At 39.7% G+C, this 18,974-nt stretch overlaps 5 protein-coding genes across 5 annotated transcripts; 1 reads left to right on the plus strand and 4 right to left on the minus strand.

The window, feature by feature from the left end:
• Window positions 1-266: 266 nt before the first annotated feature.
• On the plus strand, window positions 267-668 carry LOC135628304 (RING-H2 finger protein ATL56-like). Its single transcript, XM_065134911.1, has one exon. The coding sequence runs from the start codon at window positions 267-269 to the stop codon at window positions 666-668; it is 402 nt and encodes a 133-aa protein (XP_064990983.1).
• Window positions 669-1,162: 494 nt separating this feature from the next.
• On the minus strand, window positions 1,163-1,690 carry LOC135628305 (uncharacterized). The gene has a single exon (XM_065134912.1). The coding sequence runs from the start codon at window positions 1,688-1,690 to the stop codon at window positions 1,163-1,165; it is 528 nt and encodes a 175-aa protein (XP_064990984.1).
• A 3,756-nt stretch (window positions 1,691-5,446) lies between these two features.
• Window positions 5,447-5,971, minus strand: LOC135628306 (RING-H2 finger protein ATL56-like). The gene has a single exon (XM_065134913.1). It carries the CDS (start codon window positions 5,969-5,971, stop codon window positions 5,447-5,449), a length of 525 nt encoding a protein of 174 aa, XP_064990985.1.
• Window positions 5,972-7,235: 1,264 nt separating this feature from the next.
• LOC135628307 (RING-H2 finger protein ATL56-like) lies at window positions 7,236-7,766 on the minus strand. Its single transcript, XM_065134914.1, has one exon. The coding sequence runs from the start codon at window positions 7,764-7,766 to the stop codon at window positions 7,236-7,238; it is 531 nt and encodes a 176-aa protein (XP_064990986.1).
• A 6,388-nt stretch (window positions 7,767-14,154) lies between these two features.
• Window positions 14,155-14,682, minus strand: LOC135628308 (probable E3 ubiquitin-protein ligase ATL44). Its single transcript, XM_065134915.1, has one exon. The coding sequence runs from the start codon at window positions 14,680-14,682 to the stop codon at window positions 14,155-14,157; it is 528 nt and encodes a 175-aa protein (XP_064990987.1).
• Between the last annotated feature and the right edge of the window lie 4,292 nt (window positions 14,683-18,974).

Genomic DNA, 18,974 nt, shown 5'->3' on the forward strand with positions numbered 1-18,974 from the left:
CTACAGAAGTTACCATCTATATTTACCGTGATTAAAATATATTACCTTTGATTCTTTCCAAACTCCATATTTTACATGCTATGATTATTATCAAATATTAAATATTATGACTATTTAAATTATTATCATTGTTATGATTGCAATTTTGTCAAATTAGAAAACCTTCCCATTTTTTCCTACTAGAATTTAGACTCCGTCCCTCCTACTCCATGCCTATTTAATGAACTTGCTCCTCCTCTAGCGGCCTTCATTTCTCTTCTGCGATCATGTCTAGTTTCTGGAACCTCCTCAGAGCCGTATTGCTGTGCAGAGAACCAGATAGGTCCGACGTTGTAGCTTCCCTGTACGTCATCAAAGTCGTTGCTTACCCTCCTTTGTCGCCGTCGTCATCTTCTAATGTCATCGCCACTCCCGAGCATCACCACCGTGAGGGCTGCGTCATCTGCTTGGAGGACTTCGTGGGTGGGGAGAAGCTGTGGGAGCTCCCCCGATGCAAGCATAGGTTCCATGAGAAGTGCATCCGAGAATGGTTGCTTAAACCATCAAACACCTGCCCCATCTGTAGGACGCCTCTGGAGAGACAGCGGCCTCTGTCGCTGAAAGGCAGAAGAAGATCAAGAATCGACAACTTTCGACTCCCGGAAGAGGGCTTTTTCCGACTTTTCTAACCAAAAGTCAAACTGATCTGATACCAAATTCAACGTGCATATGTAATTAGAATTTTTCGATCCTCAGTGACGTGAGACTGTCTTCTTAGCTCATCTCTCTCTCTCTTTTATCTCATATACATGAATATTATTTTTAAGATGATGATCTCGTTGTATTAATTGGGGAGTCTTTCTAGAATTGAATTTTTGGAACAACTATATCAAAATAATAAATGTAATTAAAATACTAATAAACTTTACCAATCAAAGAAGACATTTTAAAGAATATATAATCGCCTGAGAAAAAGGAGTGGCATATACAGAGTGAAGAACATAAAGTATTTGACATTATATGGTGCTTTCTGTATGCGAGACAGAATGTACAGCAACATCTTCATACAAAGATAACTTTGAGCTGCGAGATACATTAAACAATCTTGGTTGGGAATAAGATCAAAAAATTCATCGATATATTTTTATCTGCACTTCACCGCCGTGACCGAGGTTACCAAACATCAAAACGTTCCGACCAATAACGGGGTTTCGATGTCGCCGCCGTCGTCGTCGTCGTCGGCATCGTCGTCGTCGGTTTGGATCACATGGACCCGACAGATGGGGCAAGTCAACGGTGGCTTGAACAACCATTGCTTGATGCAGGCCTCATGGAACACGTGCTTGCATGCCGGCATCACCCACAGCTGCTCGCCACCCGCGTACTCCTCCATGCAAATCACGCAGTGATGCAGCTGATGCTCGGGAACGTCATCGGAAGTCGACGGCAGTAGAGAAGGAGAAGACGGCACGACGTAGATGCCATGTGGGATTTTATCGAGGAAACTCGTAACCATGGACCTCCATTGTAGTGCGTCACAGTAACGGACGAGAGCCAAGAGGAGGAACATCACAGCGGCCATGATCAAGAAGCCGGAACCGATGGAGCAGAAGAATAAGAAGGCGTGAAATACTAGCATCAAAAAGGATGATGGTTCATCAGCGTCCGGCGCACTAGACGGCGAAGGGGCCTGAACTGGTGGTTCTGCCATGAGAGAGCTGGAGAGATCTACTCGCTAGAGAGACAATTCTCGATCTGAGAAAGATTTCGGTCGAGTTCATTAAATAGCAAAGCAAGGACGACGCGCCGGCCGGTGAACACTGTGAGGGACGAATCCAAAGCGATCATAAGTAGCAAAGGGCGGCATCTAAAAGTTTCTTTATTTGATACGTTCTTTACAAAATTGTAAATGGATAAAAGTCTTCTTTAAAATTTTTCATTATATATATATATATATAATTAATTTTTTTAAATCATATTTGAGGTTAATTATATATTATTCTATATAATTAGCTATTTTTAGCATCTTGATTCTTATACTTTTAAAAGTTACATTACAATTCGTATACTTATAAAAGTAAAATATTTAATCTCGTTTCTCCTCTCGACTCTATTGACAAAGATACCATAAGATTTACTACTAAGCAAATATTGACTTTGTATAACTTTGATTTATCATTGAGTACTATGATATTTTCATTAGTAGAGTCGACGGCACGAGAAGAAACAAGATTAAATATTTTGATTTTATAAATATAGGGATCTTAATATAACTTTTGAAAGTACAGAAATCAAGATACTAAAGATAGTTAATTGTTAGAGGTAATCTATAATTAGTTTTTATATTTGGGATCAAAATACAAAACCCATCAACTACCCAAGTTTGACCCATATCACTAATATGATCGAGTTTATAAAAATAGTAATAATATTGATAATTGATGAATATTTTTTTAATAATAATCATAATGTATAAAATAAGAAGTTCTAAAGAATTAGAGACAAAATATTATGGCAAAAGAAAAAGAAAATTTACTGATTCTGAGGAGTATATTTGCCATATTTGGTCTCACAAAGCAAATTTATATAATTCGTTAGCCTCCACATGTGTATAAATTAGCTAATGGTTGAATATTATATTACAATGAACAAATAACATTATGTGTAATTTGAATGTTAAACCAATTGATAAGTGTTTATGATTTGATCTATATTTTTTAGTGACGTAGGATGCTTCGATTAGGATGAGACAATTAAAGCAGGAAGAATCATGTTGGGCCGGTGGAACATGTCAGAAGATTGAACGTCGAACCGGAAGATCGATCGATATATCGACAGAAGGCTTCGAGCCATGGATTCGGAAATCGGGCTAAGAAGAGCACAAATTGCACTAAGGATATTAGAGTTGTGGAGTCGATTAATTGATTGGGCAATAGGCCGCAAGAGAGGACGATGTGCCGAAGAATCGGACAAAGCGTCGATGGACTAATGACATGCCGGACAACATGATTCAAGCTTAGTAATAATTATCTAGATCGAAGTATGTTTTTACACATGCAGGGTTAACTACGATAACAAGACAAAGTAAAATGAAGTCCTGGAGTCAAGAATGCGATTTCATTGAGAGTTCGAGTGTTCATCGGAAGTCCAAACGTTAATCGGAAGTTCTACAGGAACCAGCTGAGAAGTCTCGGAGCTTATTAAAGAAACTCGTCAAACTCGTTAAGAAGATCATCGTGAAGTCCAGGAGCTTGCTGGGAGTCCGTTGGAACATCGTTGAGAGGTCGTCGGAAGTTTGCCGGATGCCCGCTGGAAGAAACCAAGACTTACAGACTTGTTTAGCTTAAGTATGTCTTAGATTTCGTAGTTAGCATGTAATTGGGATTTGATTTGGGTCAACCCAATTATGTGCCAATTGGGCCCATGTAAGGATTGTGTTGGGGCTAATGAAAGGCCCAAACAATGACCCAAGAAGTTGCACTGTCGTGGCACAGTCTTTGAGACTATGTCTAGCGATAGTACCGCCCCTGACAGGGTGCCAGGTGGTGGTATCGCTAGTCTAGGTGGTGGTACCGTCAGATTGGGCGGTGGTACCACCCAATGCAGTGTCAGTGTCAGATTGATACTAGCGGTGGTACCACCCAGCACAGGCGGTGGTACCGCCCGGACCTATGAAACCCGGGATGAGATGTTTTTAGGCTTTAAGTTTAAATCAACTTGAAGCCTACACAAGCACAGAGAATTTAAAAGTGAAGAAACGCTGGTGCAATCACTTGAGTAATCCCCTCCTCTGGTCTAAGTTTAGAATTCTGTTTAGGAGGAGTGCGTGTTTGTAAAGGTTGTCTCCTAAACCTGTGCAAAGGAGAAGAGGGGTGTAAGAAGGAGATTGATCTTCACCTATTAAAGGAAGATCGATAGTGGATGCCGGTGGCCTCGGAAGAGGAATCAGTGAAGTGGATGTAGGTCACGACAACCGAACCACTCTAAAATCTGGTTTGCATTTCGTCTTAAGCAATTTACTTTATTGAAAACCTCTTAACTTGCTTTACATCCACTACGCATCTTACGTACACTTTCAAGCTATCTTTACGAACATGTGTTTCAAGTTAAGTTTCCGAAATTCAACGTACGAGAGATTTTCCATAACCGACGTATTTTACCGTTGTACTATTTTACCCCCCCCCCCTTCTTAGTGCCGACTCTTTTCCTAACAAATCGAACCAATCATGCTAATTGATTTGAAAGAAAAAAAAACACCCTCTTCTCATGTTTTTACCATGTATTTTGGAAAAGGGAAGAGAATAATTTTGATTTATTTTAAATTGCAACTATTTGGGGATCAAGCTCGGAACTATCAAAGTACTTACCTAAGTTAGCTGACACATTCCAAGGCCACAATTTTCTCCCCATAAGCAAACATTCAATGAGAGAGAATAAGATCATTTTCTTTTATTATTATAATTACAAATAAAATTTATTATTATAGGCAGCTATCATCTCTTTTATATTTTTGTTTAGTGATAAATTTTATATCATTACCATTTCAGAGTTAATATCATTATTGTATTTGGGATTCGAACAAAAATCCGCTAAGAGAATTTACCCTAACATAATTTTGATGCTTCCCGATTATATTTTTAGCTTTTTTATGAATAAAGTCTATTATATTTTAGTTTGATTTAATATTGAGGTATAAATATTTAAATAATTCAATGAGGATAGGACACCTTTGATTAAAAGAGATGCTCAACAATAAAAATAAGAGAAGAAAAAGAGAATGAAAGGAGGATAAGTTCCACAAAATGATCATCAAACTAGTCTTCGATGTCATAATTTTATAAATGATGTGAATCTAATTTTATAAATCTTATCATATCAATTCAACTGGATCAAGATTTTGATTCGATTTAACTTGTTCACCAAGTTCAAATTTATCTTACTTTAATCGAATCGAATCGAAAACTATTTGCAATTCGATTCCATCTTAATGATTCGGTTTGAATTATCTTAAGCTACTGCCCTCCATAACCTGTTAACATGGTTCCTCATCACATATCTACTGACATATATATGATCACATTGCGAGCACAACACTAGAATATAGCTCGGAGGTGGAGTTATTGGTGGTCTTGTTGTTGTTTGGGTGGCTTCCGGGAGCACCAGCTTCTCCGTGGATCATATGTTTCCTACATCCTACATCGAGAATGGACAAAGTAGATGCATAGCATCTTGGAATGAATGCCATGCAAGTACATTCAGGATTCAAACCCATGGCTAAGCTCCTCATTTAATTCTGTCAAAACCAACCAAAGACAAACCTCCAATACATCATCAAGTGTGATTTGAATTGTGAATACGTTAAACTATCTTAACGAAATATAAAAGCAAGATGAGGCTAATAAGAAGAACATCCATCCATATATTTTGTATCTGCAGACTTGATCACCATGACCGATGTCACCAAACATCACTGTGTTCCGACCAATAACGGGGTTTCGATGTTGTCGTCGTCGCCGCCGCCGCCAGAAGTGGTGGCTTCTACATGGATCACATGGTCCCTACAGATGGGACAAGTCAATGCTGGCTCAAGCAACCATTGCTTGATGCAGGCCTCGTGGAACACGTGCTTGCATGCCGGCATGACCCACAGCTGCTCGCCGCCCGCGTACTCTTCCATGCATATAACGCAGTGATGCAGCTGATGCTCGGGAACGTCATCGGAAGTCGACGGCAGTCGAGAAGGAGAAGACGGCACGACGTAGATGCCATGTGGGATTTTATTAAGGAACCTCGCAACCTTGGACCTCCATTCTCGTGTTTCGTAGCAATCGCAAATAGACACGACGAGGAACATCACGGCGGCCACGAACAAGAAGCTGGAAATGGGGAAGACGTAGGCTAGGAATAACTGAAATGCTATCGTCATAAAGGACGGTTCACCGGCGTCTGGCACACTAGAAGGCGAAGGGGCCTGAATCGGTGGTTCTGCCATGGGAGAGCTGGAGAGATCTACTTACTGAAGAGACAGTTCTCGATCTGAGAAAGATTTCGGTCGAGTTCATTAAATAGCAAAGAGAGGACACCGCGCGGGCCGGTGAACAGTGTGAGGGACGAATCCAAAGCGATCTAAAAGTTTCTTTGTCTGATACGTTCTTTACAAGATTGTAAATGGATAAAAGTCTTCTATAAATTTCCCTCATTATATATATAAACTAATTTCTTTTGAATAATAGTCATAATGTATAAAATAAGAAGTTCTAAAAGAATTAGAGACAATATATTATGAAAAAAAGGAAAATTTTACTGATCCCAACAATCTTCATTGAGGAGTATATTTGCCATATTTGGGTCTCACAAAGCAGCTAATTGTTGAATATTAGATGACAGTGAACAAATAATATAGTGTGTAATTGGAATCGAACCAATCATGCTAATTGATTTGGAAGAAAAAAAAACATCCTCTTGAAGGGAAGAGAATAATATTGATTTATTTTAAATCGTAACAATTCAATTTTAGAATTTTATGTTTTAATGATAAATGACGAAGGGGGATCGAGTTCAAAACCTTACGATGAACTATCAAAGTACTTACACCTAACCTAGTTGACGCGTTCGAAGACCACTATTTTCTCCTGATAAACAATCACCTAATTAAACATTCAATGAGTGAAACAATATCATTTTGTTTTATTATTATAATTATAAATGTAATTTATTATTATAGGAAGCTATCATCTCTTTTATAGTTTTGTTTAATGATAAATTTTATATCATTACCATTTTAGATTTAATATCCTTACATAATTAACATAATTTTAAAAGCTCTTGGACTTCATGATGATCTTCTTAGCGAGTTTCGATTAGCTTCTCTAGCAAGCTCTAAGATTTCTCGGCTAGTTCCGCTAGAACTTCCGACAAACGTCCGGACTTCCGACGAACTCTCGAACTCCCAATGAAATCGTGTCCTTGACTCCGGGACTTCATGACTATCATGGAATCTCAAATTGGCGAACGCATTATCCATTTGATTTGTCCTTTGGACCAATAATTCTATACTAAAAAAATTACTTTTTTTTATCACCATTTTAAATAAAAAATAACTTGAATGAAAGAGAACAAGGTGATTAAAATATTTTATATATATAAAGGATAAGTGATGAACATAGAATTTGAACTAAGGATAGCAGCAAGTTGAAACTTCATCCATATATTTTGTATCTTGCAGACTTGATCACCATGACCGAGGTCATCAATCATCATTGTGTTCCGACCAATAACGGGGTTTCAATGTTGTCGTCGTCGCCGTCGCCGTCGTTTCCGGAAGTGGTGGCTGGTGCATGGATCACATGGTCCCTACAGATGGGGCAAGTCAATGCTGGCTTAAGCAACCATTGCTGGATGCAGGCCTCATGGAACACATGCTTGCATGCCGGCATCACCCACAGCCGCTCGCCGCCCGCGTACTCTTCCATGCAAATAACGCAGTGATCCAGCCGGTGCTCGGGAACGTCATCGGAAGTCGATGGCAGTCGAGAAGGAGAAGACGGCACGACGTAGATGCCATGCGGGATTTTATTGAGGAAACTCGCAGCCATGGACCTCCATCGTCGTGTTTCAAAGCAACGGCACAAAGCCATGAGGAGGAACACCACGGCGACCAAGAGCAAGCAGCCGGAACCGGTGGCCAAGTGGATCAGGAGGATGCGAAGCACTATCAGCATCAGGGATGGTTCTTCAGCGTCTGGCGCACTGGACGGCGAAGGGACCTGACTCGGTGGTTCTGCCATGAGAGACGATTCTCGATCTGAGAAACATTTCGGTCGAGTCCATTAAATAGCAAAGAGAGGACACCGCGCGGGGCGGTGAACAGTGCGAGCGACGAATCCAAAGCGATCATAAGTAGGAAAGGACGGCATCTAAAAGTTTCTTTATCTGATACGTTCTTTACAAGATTGTAAATGGATAAAAGTCTTCTTTAAATTTCCCTCTCTATATATATACACAAACTAATTTCTTTTCATTATATTTGGGATGTAAATGGGAAACCAGTCAACTACGCAAGTTTGACCCAGATCACCAATATGATCGAGTTTATAACGATGGTAATAATATTGACAATTGCATAATTTTCCTTTTTAATAATAATCACAACGTCTAAAATATGCTGTTCCAAAAGAATTAGAAACCATATCTAATGGAAAGAAAAGGAAAAACTTACCCATCCAAACCATCTTCATTGAAGAATATATTTGTCATTGTGTCTAGCAATGACAAATTGGTCAGTTTCTATATATGTACAAATTAGCTAATTTTGTTTAAATATTATATTATAATGAACAACTAATATAGTGTATCATTGGAATTGAACCATGCTAATTAATTTAGACATTATCTTCCCATTTAATTATCATTTTTCCTTTATATAACTATATATATACCTTGTAAATTTTCTACAAAACAATATACATTGTTAGGGGTAAAATTACATGGGGGACACCTCGATGTCATGTGGCTGTTGATGCTAAGTGTCCGATACCTTTGTTACGGACTTAGCTGATTTTGCTTAAGTCGTGCGACACCCTTGCATATTCATCCGCAAAGGTCAACCTCCTCGAAACCTCTCATGGTCCCTTAGGACCTACAAAAGAGAAAACGGGTTAGAGAAAGCGCCTCACTCGGGATTCACAAGCAAACATTCCAGGAAACACTTCATAGATAATATAAATTACAAACAGACTTTACAAGCTCTGAACAGTTGTACAACAAAGAGTCAAAATGGTTCACTATAGACCGAATATCTCTCACAAGTATCCAAATGACACAATATTTATTTATAAGTCTAAGAAGGCCACCAAACTCAACTAAAATGAGGTTTTTAAGCCTTCAACCATTCCTCTACATGTTGTGCAAAGCATGAACAAATAGAAAGACACGGATATAAATAAGTATTACATCGAACATCTTGTTTAGAACTTTGTTCGTGACATTCTCCCCCACTTATTCCTTTGACGTCCTCGTCGAAGCCTTTATCGACACTACAACTCCTCGCCTTTACTGAGTTTTCAATATTCTGCTCCAACTGCAATACGCCTCTTGGCTCCTAGTTGCTCTCCGCTGTTGTTTTTAAGTAGTCGAACCTTTGATCTACCATGTTGCTTCAACTTGCCAATGACTCTAACTCTAGTGTCAGGTTGGCTGAGTTGTGTTGATCCTTGATTGATTCCTGCAGATCCTCCAGATGAAGGAAAAGACCATCCTTACTATGCGTCAATCTCTCAAATGCCTTATGCTGCTTGAACTGGGTGGATGCTTGTTGGAGCTTTAACGAGTATTGCCTCGTAAACTTCTGAAGTTTTGGGTCCTTCCTCTACAAAATTTGCCCATTGACTCTTCTTTTACTTAGTTGTCACTTCCAAGTAGATTCGCATCACTTCCACTTTCGATTGGTATTTTATTGGGAAATGAAGCAGATAATCTGCTCTCAGTAGCACTAAATATTGGTGAAGATTTGACGACTATTATCTTCTAATATCTTCGAAGGGTCTTTGAACCTGTGTAGAGCTCCTTTGCTAGATAGATAAGAGAATTAGGGTACTCGATTTCGCTTATTCTCTTAAGGGTTGAGACGACCATGGTTACTTGACTTCACCCACCTCCTCAAGGGTTATACTCTATGCATCGAGCTAGTTATTGACCTTTGCCTACTCTTTGCTCACACTTCTGAAGTACTCGAAGTGTTTGCACTCTTTACATTGAGTTAGCTACTGTGATTCACCTTCTCAATGCCATCAAATTTCTGGAATGCCAAAAGTTTTCACCCCAACTTGGAGTAATTCTCTAATAGATTTGGTCACCTCTGGGATTGTACCGTCTTCTCCATCAACCCTGTCACCTACTCCACTGAGTAGAAAAGGTATAGCTCCACGTACTACCTGCTTCGTTCCTTGGTCGTGCACTCTTGCATGACCCAAAGTCCTTCACTTTTGGCTATCTTGATGAGAAGCTTGTTGACACTGGTCTTACGAAGTTCCTTGGCCTCTGCCCTTCAGCCTTGTCTCGGCACTTGGAGTTTGCCTCTGCATGCTCTATCTCCTTAACCCCTTTCATGACCAAGCGCTCTCCCTCCATGAGAGTAAGGGGTCAATGATTTTCATGAAAGTCCCGCCTCTATGATACCATGGCACTGTCATGCCCGTGGCCCTACTATCCGTTGCCTATCATCTTCATCCCTTTTCTTCACGATTAGTAGATATGTCTTTGTGGCACTCCTCCGAGTCCACCTCCATTCTAACTGGTGCTTGATTTTGGGTAGCTAAGTCCCTCTGGACTCGTCGTCGCTGTCTCGCCCCTTTCAACCCCCTGCTTCAACATCTCGGTGTTCTCCAAGCAGCTCTCTTTGGTCGATGGAAAGACAGATAGACTGCAACTCCAATGCATGGCCTCTGCCATCATGTTGTAGGGTTTGCACCGCTTGTGTTCTCCTTAGCTTTCTTGGTAGTAACGTTCACTTACTTGATCTTGTCATCTGACTTGTCGAGCTCCCTTAAGCGAATATAGGCCCTGGAGCAGTCCAACTCTCCAACTTCTTCGATCATACCTTTGTATGATCAAGTCTCTCTCATGGGACTCATTGGTATTTGCATCCAAACTTTTCCCTCGGTGGTACACAGCCCTCATATGCTGATGACCAAGGCTTTCATCCGATACAAAATTTGATGCACGCACGGAAGACCCACCTCTACGGTACCATGGCCTTCACTCTTTGAATCCATAGCCCTTCTTGCCATTGTGTTGTTCACTGAAGTGGAGCTCCCAATAGCTCCTGATTATACCTCTGTATGATCTAGTCTCTCATGAGACTAGATCCGTGTGTATCACATTTCCACGAACTGTTCCACCATGATCTATTGCACCATGTCGCCTCCTAGTAACATCTCCATTGCATTCTGATCATTGTGGGATGAACTCGAATTGTGATCCCTCCATATGTGGCCTCTGCTAATGGGTCTCTTCCACCTTCGATTTTGTTCGCTCTTTTGGCAATCGACATTCATTTACTCACTCTTGGGTCACACCTAGATGAAGCACTGCTCTAAGATAGTCCGTTACCTAGTAGCTCCTGAAGTCCACCGACTTCGCTGAAAATGATGTACCGTTGTCTGGATCCTGGGCCTCTACCCCTACCAGCCCAATCTCCACTGTGCATTGCTTCCTTCATGGCAACTTGAATGGCAACACTAAGCATATTCTTTAAGAGTACCTGGCTCCGCGTCTTCTTGCCTCGTGTCAAGGCCTTCTGAACCTGACTTTGCCTCTACAAGTTGAGTCGCCTTAGTTCCTCCATCAAATACTTCTCCGAGATAAGGTGCATGTGCCCAGAAGCTCCCTTCGTCTTTGGCACTATGCAAGATGAGTTCGCTCCATTAGAATGAAGGACCCATGGAATAACATGATCCTGTTCTTGCCTTTGCAAGAGTTTATGTACTTGACCTCTGTCTAAAGAAAGCTCTATGTCTCCGCTCTATGTTCCATCTTCTATGTCGGCTCCATTCATACGGCTTGGGTACTTCACCAAGTTACACCCAAGTTAGTTCGCTCATTGTTTTTGTATTGAGTTGATAGTAGCCCTCACGCCCACCATTCCATGAGTCAGCTCTCCATTGAGTCTGATTTCCATATCGACTCTAAGTGTACCTTTATTTGTATTGTTTTAGGTCGCTCCCCCACTTGATATCGCAATGCATCCACCAATGCATTCTCTCAAGCAAGATCATGCGATGACTCCTGGCCGCTCACTCGGTCCATTGAGCTTCGTGGAGTTGTTGTTTTTGAGGTACTCCTCCTTAACATGTACGGTCTGTTGTACATAATTCTTCCTCTGGAGAGTCGGGCCTTATCCCTCCTAGATATCTATCCCATTGAAACAATATCTCTCTTCATTTTAGAGACCACCATCCCCTTGGACTACTCCGATTTGCTAAACAAACTGCGTATTGTTTTGTCTCCTGCAAACGCACTTGCTAGATTGCGACTCTACGTCAATACAGCTCCCGCTGCACCACTCAAGACCTAGCAACATGTTGAACTCGCTACACACTTCAGTCTTCTATGGAAGTATCCTTCACATGCCGAAGAGAAAGTTTCAATGCTCAATGGCATCGAGTTTCAGTCGCCTTGGGATGGCCACGAACATTCCATTATATGCATACAAGCCCTTGCATGAGTACCGAATTCTTCGAGTTAGTAATTACCCTCACCTCTTTGAGCTTTGCACAACTCTTTCGGTCACTAAGCAACTCATTTCACCTTGTATGGTCTCATCCTTTACTAAGCGCCTCGCTTATCTTGAGCACCATCAAGTATAGTTGTTTGAACTGTAGCTCGAACTCAGCCATCCCAACCTTTATGCGCTCCGCATTCTTCCCAGTTTGCTTATCCTCGTGGTGCCTCTTGCGTGAAGGGTTGGCTATTCCTCTGAATGCCACTCTCATATGCCCGCTCCTCTGAGCGACTCATTTTCCCTACATCTCCATGCTCGTTTTCCCCCAAACGGTCGCGCATGCTAGCTGCTCTCAACACAGCCCCGCTAGGTCCCCTACGTTTGCATGCCAAGTGTTTCTATGAGTGCTTGTCCTACTCTGATACCATATATTATGGGCTTAGCTAGTTTTGCCTAAGTCATGCGGCACCCTTGCGTGTTCGTCCGCAAAGGTCACCCTTGCGTGTTAAAGAAAGTACCTCACTCGGGATCTACAAGCAAACATTCCAGGAAGCACTTCATAGACAATACAAATTATAAACAGACTTTACAAGCTCTGAACAATTATACAACAAAGGGTCAAAATGGTCCACTACAGACCGAATATCTCTTACAAGTGTCCACATGACACAACATTTATTTACAAGCCTAATAAAGCTATTAAACCCAACTAACAACTAAAATGAGGTTGTTAAGCCTTCGACTGTTCATCTACATACTATGCAAAGTATGAACAAACAGAAAGACATAGACATATACAAGTATTACATCGAACATCCTGTTTAGAACTTTGTACGTGACACCTTGGCGCCAAATGACCAAGTTTAGTAAGTTGATTGTTGATTCCTTGTCGTTTCGATCGATACCATATGGCCGAGAGTTACCCCATCTTGGGTTTGATGTAGCACAATGACATTTGTGCCTGAGATCGTTGCATCACATTCTTCATTATTAACGCACACCATGAAGATGATTGATGTCATGTGACTGTCGATATCTCAGTGCTAGACAATTGACACCTCGATGTCAAGTGTCCGACACCTTGGCGCCAAATGACAAGATTTGGTAAGTTGATTATTGATTCCTTGTCGTTTGATAACATATGACCGAGAGTTACCCCATCTTGGGTTTGATGTAGCACAATGACATTTGTGCCTGGGATTATTGCATCACATTCTTCATTATTAACGCACACCATGAAGATGATTGATGTCATGTGACTATCGATATCAAATGTCCGACACCTTAGCGCCAAATGATAAGATTTGGTAAGTTGATTGTTGATTCCTTATCATTCGATCGATACCATATGGCTGAGAGTTACCCTATCTTGGGTTTGATGTAGCACAATGACATTTGTGCCCGAGATCGTTGCATCACATTCTTCATGATTAACGCACACCATGAAGACCACTATAAAAGGCTCCTTATGTATATTTCAAAGACATCTCTCTCTAACTTTAAGTTCGATTTAATCATTGAACCACTTGCTAACTTAAGCATCGAAAAGCTATTGTTGGAGACGTCCTAACGTAGTTTTGTATTTATCTACTCAAATTTCATACTAGTTCAGGAAAGCTTGGCTCGAGCTTGACTCAGAGAAAAAGAGTCTCTTGAATCTGAATTAGCTTCCACGTTAGACAATCAAAATCTGACTTTCTTATCCTCCGTAGCTCCCTCTGCATAAGAAGGGACAACGTCGATGGCGTGCGGTCTTAATGTTGCTTATTAGGAAGAAAGATTAAACTACAGAAAGAGAAAAAAAAAGAAAAAAGAACCAATATTCTGAAACCCAACAACTTGACTGCAACAAATTAGAACAGAATAAACTCCATCGATATATATTTATTTACAGCAGCTGTACACAAATTTCCACATCACGTATTTGGAGACTTGACCACAATGACGGAGGTGAATTATCTCATATAAAATAGATACGTGTCGTCGTAGTTATTGCTGTTGTTGCGGCTTCCGGCACCACTGGTTTCTCCCTGCGTCACCAGCTTCCTACAGACGGGGCAGGTCGCTGATCGTACGAGCAGCCATGGTTTGATGCACACCCCATGGAACAAATGCTTGCACCGGGGCAGCATCCACAGCTCCTCCCCATTCACGAACTCTTCCAGGCAGATGACGCAGCTCTGCACGTCTGGCTCGGGAACGATGATGGAAACAGAAGTCGTCGACGACGAAGAAGAAGAAGATGAGACTACGTAGGGGGACCGCGGGATCCTTGCCAACATGGTCGCGACCGCGGACCATTTTCTTTTTCTCTCACGGTGCTTCATCGTTGCTTTGTAGAAGAAGAAGATGATGGACACGATCACGAAGCCGGCAATGAAGAAGAAGTAGGAGACGAGGAAGTCGGAGAATAGCACCATAAACAAGGATGGTGCGATGTCTGATGCATCATCGGACGAAAATGGATCGAATGGTGTCACCATGATAGAGCTGGAAAGAGCTACGAAGGAGACGATTCTTGGTCAACCCATCCAGTTCGTTAAATATCCCGCGAGGTGTGAGAGAAATGAATTCCGATCCGAATCTAAGTAGGAAAGAGTGGCAACGAAAGGTTTCCTAATTTGATATGCTACTTACAAAACTTGCAATAAATGGATAAAAGTGTTCTTAAATTTCGAGCTATATGTATATAAATCTGAAACCTCTCAACCATGCAATTAGACACCACGACATACTCATCCTCGTACCCACCGCATTCTCCATTTAGACAAGGTAGAGGCAAAGACATGAATCTCCATCGGGGGAAGGAATCGATAGGTTCTATATATATATATATATATATATACCCATGAGGGGTATGTCCCCGTAAATATCAGATTCAAGACATAGGATAATTATATACTAAGTAATTCTTAAAAAATAAGAAATCTTTTCTTGGATCATAAATCTAAACAAACTTGTCAAAATTTTCTAGAACTAAATATATCACGTATTTTTGGGAACAAAATTATGAAATTCAATAATATTTTTTACTGAGTATTTTTACCATCTTTTTGGGGTGAATTTTTAAGAAAAACTCCATATTTGGATTTTTCACATAAAGTACCCCCTTATTTTTGATATTCTTGTAGATTAGCCTTTACTTTTTCAAATGCCTAGAATGTCCTCCTACTAAAAAAATATATTTTTCCATGAAAAATCAGGTAACCATATCGATCCAATATTGGAAAGAGATTTGATAACTTATAATTTGGTTTTAGCTCGAGTGAAATTATCTAATCGGGTGAGCCCCTGCACTTATAAGATATACGGATTATTCAACTATTCCAGTAATATAAAATTAAACATATTTATTGATACCCTTGATGTGATGGCAAAAGTCTTTTGAGCCATATCATATATATCACAATTTATATTAGGAGAGCCGAGATTTCTCGGACCGGGGAGACAAGTAATTAGGTGTGTCATAATGGCTCAAGAGAAATTATTTATTCTAGGAGAGATCATAAGCGATAGTAATCAACTTGATACATAAAATACAATCCTCGAGGAGATGAGCTAAGTTAAGTAACCATTGAATCTCATATTTTGATGATACAACCAATTGATAATTATTTATAATTTTAATTTACGTTTTGAGTGACGCAGAATGCTTCGATCAGGATGAGACAATTAAAGCAGGAAGAATCATGTTGTACTAGAGGAAAACATATCAGAAGATTGAATGTTAGGCCGAAGGATTGGTCGACGTATCGATAGAAGACTTCGGGCCATGGATTCGAGCATCGAGCCAAGAAGAGCGAATATTACGCCAAAGATATCGGAGTTGCGGAGTCAACTGGCCAATTGGGCAATAAGCCACAAGAGAGGACGAAGCGCCGAAGAATCGGACGAAGCGTCGATGGACCAATGATATGCCGAACAACATGATTGATGCTTAGTATTAATTGTCTAGATCGAAGTATATTTTTACATATACAAGATTAACTACGATAGCAAGGCATGTAGCAAAATGAAGTCCCAGAGTTAAGGACGCGATTTCGTAGGAAGTTCGAGAGTTCGTCAGAAGTCCGGACGTTCATCGAAAGTTCTAGTGGAACCAATTGAGAAGTCTCAGAGCTTGCCAGAGAAGCTTGTCAGAACTCGCCAAAAAGATTGTCATGAAGTTCAAGAGCTTATCGGGAGTCCGCCGGAACATTGTTGTGAGATCGTCGGAAGTTCGTCGGAAGCTCGCCGGAAGAATAGACATAGAGACGTGTTTAGCTTAGCAAAATATCTTAGGATTTTGTATTTAGCACGTAATTGGGCTTGGATTTGGGCCAACCCAATTAGGGGCCAGCTAGACCCATGTAAGAACTGTGTTGGGCCCAAAAAGGGGCCCAAACAGTGCCCCAAGAAGTCTCACCGTCATGACACAGTCTCGAAGACTGTGTCAGGCGGTGGTACCGTCTAGGGCAGTGTCAGCGTCAGATTGACACCGGGCGGTGGTACCACCCGTGCTCGGGGAACCCGGGATGAAAAAGTTTTAGGCTCCAAGTTTAAATCAACTTGAAGCCTATAAATACCCCTCATCGCTGGTTAAAGCATACAAGCATAGAGAGATTAAAAGAGAGAAAACGCTATTGCGATCATAAGTGTATTCCCTCCTTAGCTTAAACTTAGATTTCTGTTTAAAGAAGAGAGTGAGTGCTTATAAGGGTTATCTCCTAAACTCGTGAAAAGGAGAAGAGGGGTGTAAAAGGTGATTGACCTTCACCTATTGAAGAAAGACCTTTAGTGGATGCCGGTGACCTCGTCGGAGGAGGAAGCCAAAAGTGAATGTAGGTTATGTTGACCGAACCACTCTAAAACTGCCATGTTCTCTGATTTGCATTTTATTCTTGCTATTACCTTATTGCAAACCTTTTTAAGTGCTTACTGACTTCAATTCATTTACAAACGTGCTTCAAGTAAAGATATTTCCGAGATCGGTTTTCAACGTAAACGGTTTTTATCGTACAAAAGTTTCAAACTAATGTAATTTTTACCACTGCACTAATTCACCTCCCCTCTTAGTGCCGACTCTTGATCCTAACAATAAGATATATAGATTATTCGATTACTCTAGTAATATAAAACTGAGCATGTTTATTGGTACCCTTAATGTGATGACAAAAGTCTTTTGGGCCCTACTTACATTATATATATATATATATATATATATATATATATATATATATATATATATATATATATATATATATATATATATATATATATATATATATATATATATTAGAAGAGCCAAAGTCTCTTGGACCGACGGAGACAAGTAATTAGGTGTGCCATAATGGCTCAAGAGAAATTATTTATTCTAAGAGAGATCATAAACGATAGTAACCAACTTGATACATAAAATATAATTCTTGAGGAGATGAGCGAAGTCAAGTAACCATTGTATTATCAACTCTGAAGAGAATAAGCGAAACCGAGTATCATAGTTTTCTTATTTATCCAATAGAAGAGCTCTAGATTATTCAAAAATTATTCAAATAAACTTAATGAAAGATAACAATTATCAATTCTTCACCGATGGTGATATTTCATTGAGAGTAGATTGTCCATTTTATTTTTAATAAAATATTAATAAAAATAAAAGTGATACAAACTTACTTAAAAGTGACAACTAAGTAGAAGAGGAATCGATGTACAAATTTTGTAGAGGAAAGACCTTAAATATTTCAAAGACTACGAGATAATACTCACTAAAGTTCAAATAGACATTCACTCAATTTAAACAATGTAAGACGTTTAAGAGATTAGCGTAATAAGGAATATATTTTCCTTCATATGAGAGATATATAGGAACTAACAAAGATTAGCATAACTCAATCGACTTCACACTTGAGTTAAAGTTATTAACGAGTTAAAACAATATTGGTGGATCAAAGTTTAACTATGCAACAACAATAATGGAGAGTAACTAGGAGACAAGAGGCTCATTTTAATTAAAGCAAAAGATTAAAAATTTAGTAAAGGCGAGGAGATGCAATATCCGTAAAGGTTTCGATAAGGACGTGAAATAAATAAGTAGAGAAGAATGTCACAATAAATCTATACAAAAAGTGTTTAATGCAATATTTGTATATGTTCGTATCTTTCGATATACTTTGCACAGCATGCAAAAGGCTTATAGTAGGTTTGACAGCCCCATTTTGGTTGGCTTTTATGATCATTTTAATCTTATAAATATAGGTTGTGTATAGTCATCATGTAGAGACAAAACTATCCGAAAATATGTCATACAAGTAACTATTTTAGGAGTTTTCTAACTTCACAAAATGGTGCAAAGTATTGGCTAATATAGTATCCTAGAGCTACCCAAGTAAAACATGGTTGAATAAACCTTTGGAGTATTATCCAGGGTTGGTACACTATCTTTTTCTATAGTAATTTTATGTAGGGTACTTGTGAGGACTTTTGGTTATGGTAGACCACCTTGAATCCATTTTTGTGCGACCATTTAAAGTTTGCAAAGTCTATGTTTATAATCTGTATTGTTTATCAAATGTTTGCTGAAATATCTACTAGTGGGATGTTAAGCTAAATGTTTTATCTAACTTGTTTTCTCTTTTGCAAGTCCTTAAAAGACCATAAAAAAGTTTCGATGAGATTAACCCTTTATGAACGGATACTCAAGGATGTTATACGATTTAGGCAAAACCAACTAAATTTTATAGAGAAAGCTTATTATTTAAAGCTCCCTTCTTACTATTTATAATTCTTCTAATTCTAC

Source organism: Musa acuminata, chromosome BXJ3-1 (genome assembly GCF_036884655.1).
Source record: "Musa acuminata AAA Group cultivar baxijiao chromosome BXJ3-1, Cavendish_Baxijiao_AAA, whole genome shotgun sequence".
NCBI lineage: Eukaryota > Viridiplantae > Streptophyta > Magnoliopsida > Zingiberales > Musaceae > Musa > Musa acuminata.

Excerpts from the sequence above, each read along its gene's own strand:
- LOC135628304 (XM_065134911.1), top strand. The coding sequence starts at position 267 with ATGTCTAGTTTCTGGAACCTCCTCAGAGCCGTATTGCTGTGCAGAGAA.
- LOC135628305 (XM_065134912.1), bottom strand. The coding sequence starts at position 1,690 with ATGGCAGAACCACCAGTTCAGGCCCCTTCGCCGTCTAGTGCGCCGGAC.
- LOC135628306 (XM_065134913.1), bottom strand. The coding sequence starts at position 5,971 with ATGGCAGAACCACCGATTCAGGCCCCTTCGCCTTCTAGTGTGCCAGAC.
- LOC135628307 (XM_065134914.1), bottom strand. The coding sequence starts at position 7,766 with ATGGCAGAACCACCGAGTCAGGTCCCTTCGCCGTCCAGTGCGCCAGAC.
- LOC135628308 (XM_065134915.1), bottom strand. The coding sequence starts at position 14,682 with ATGGTGACACCATTCGATCCATTTTCGTCCGATGATGCATCAGACATC.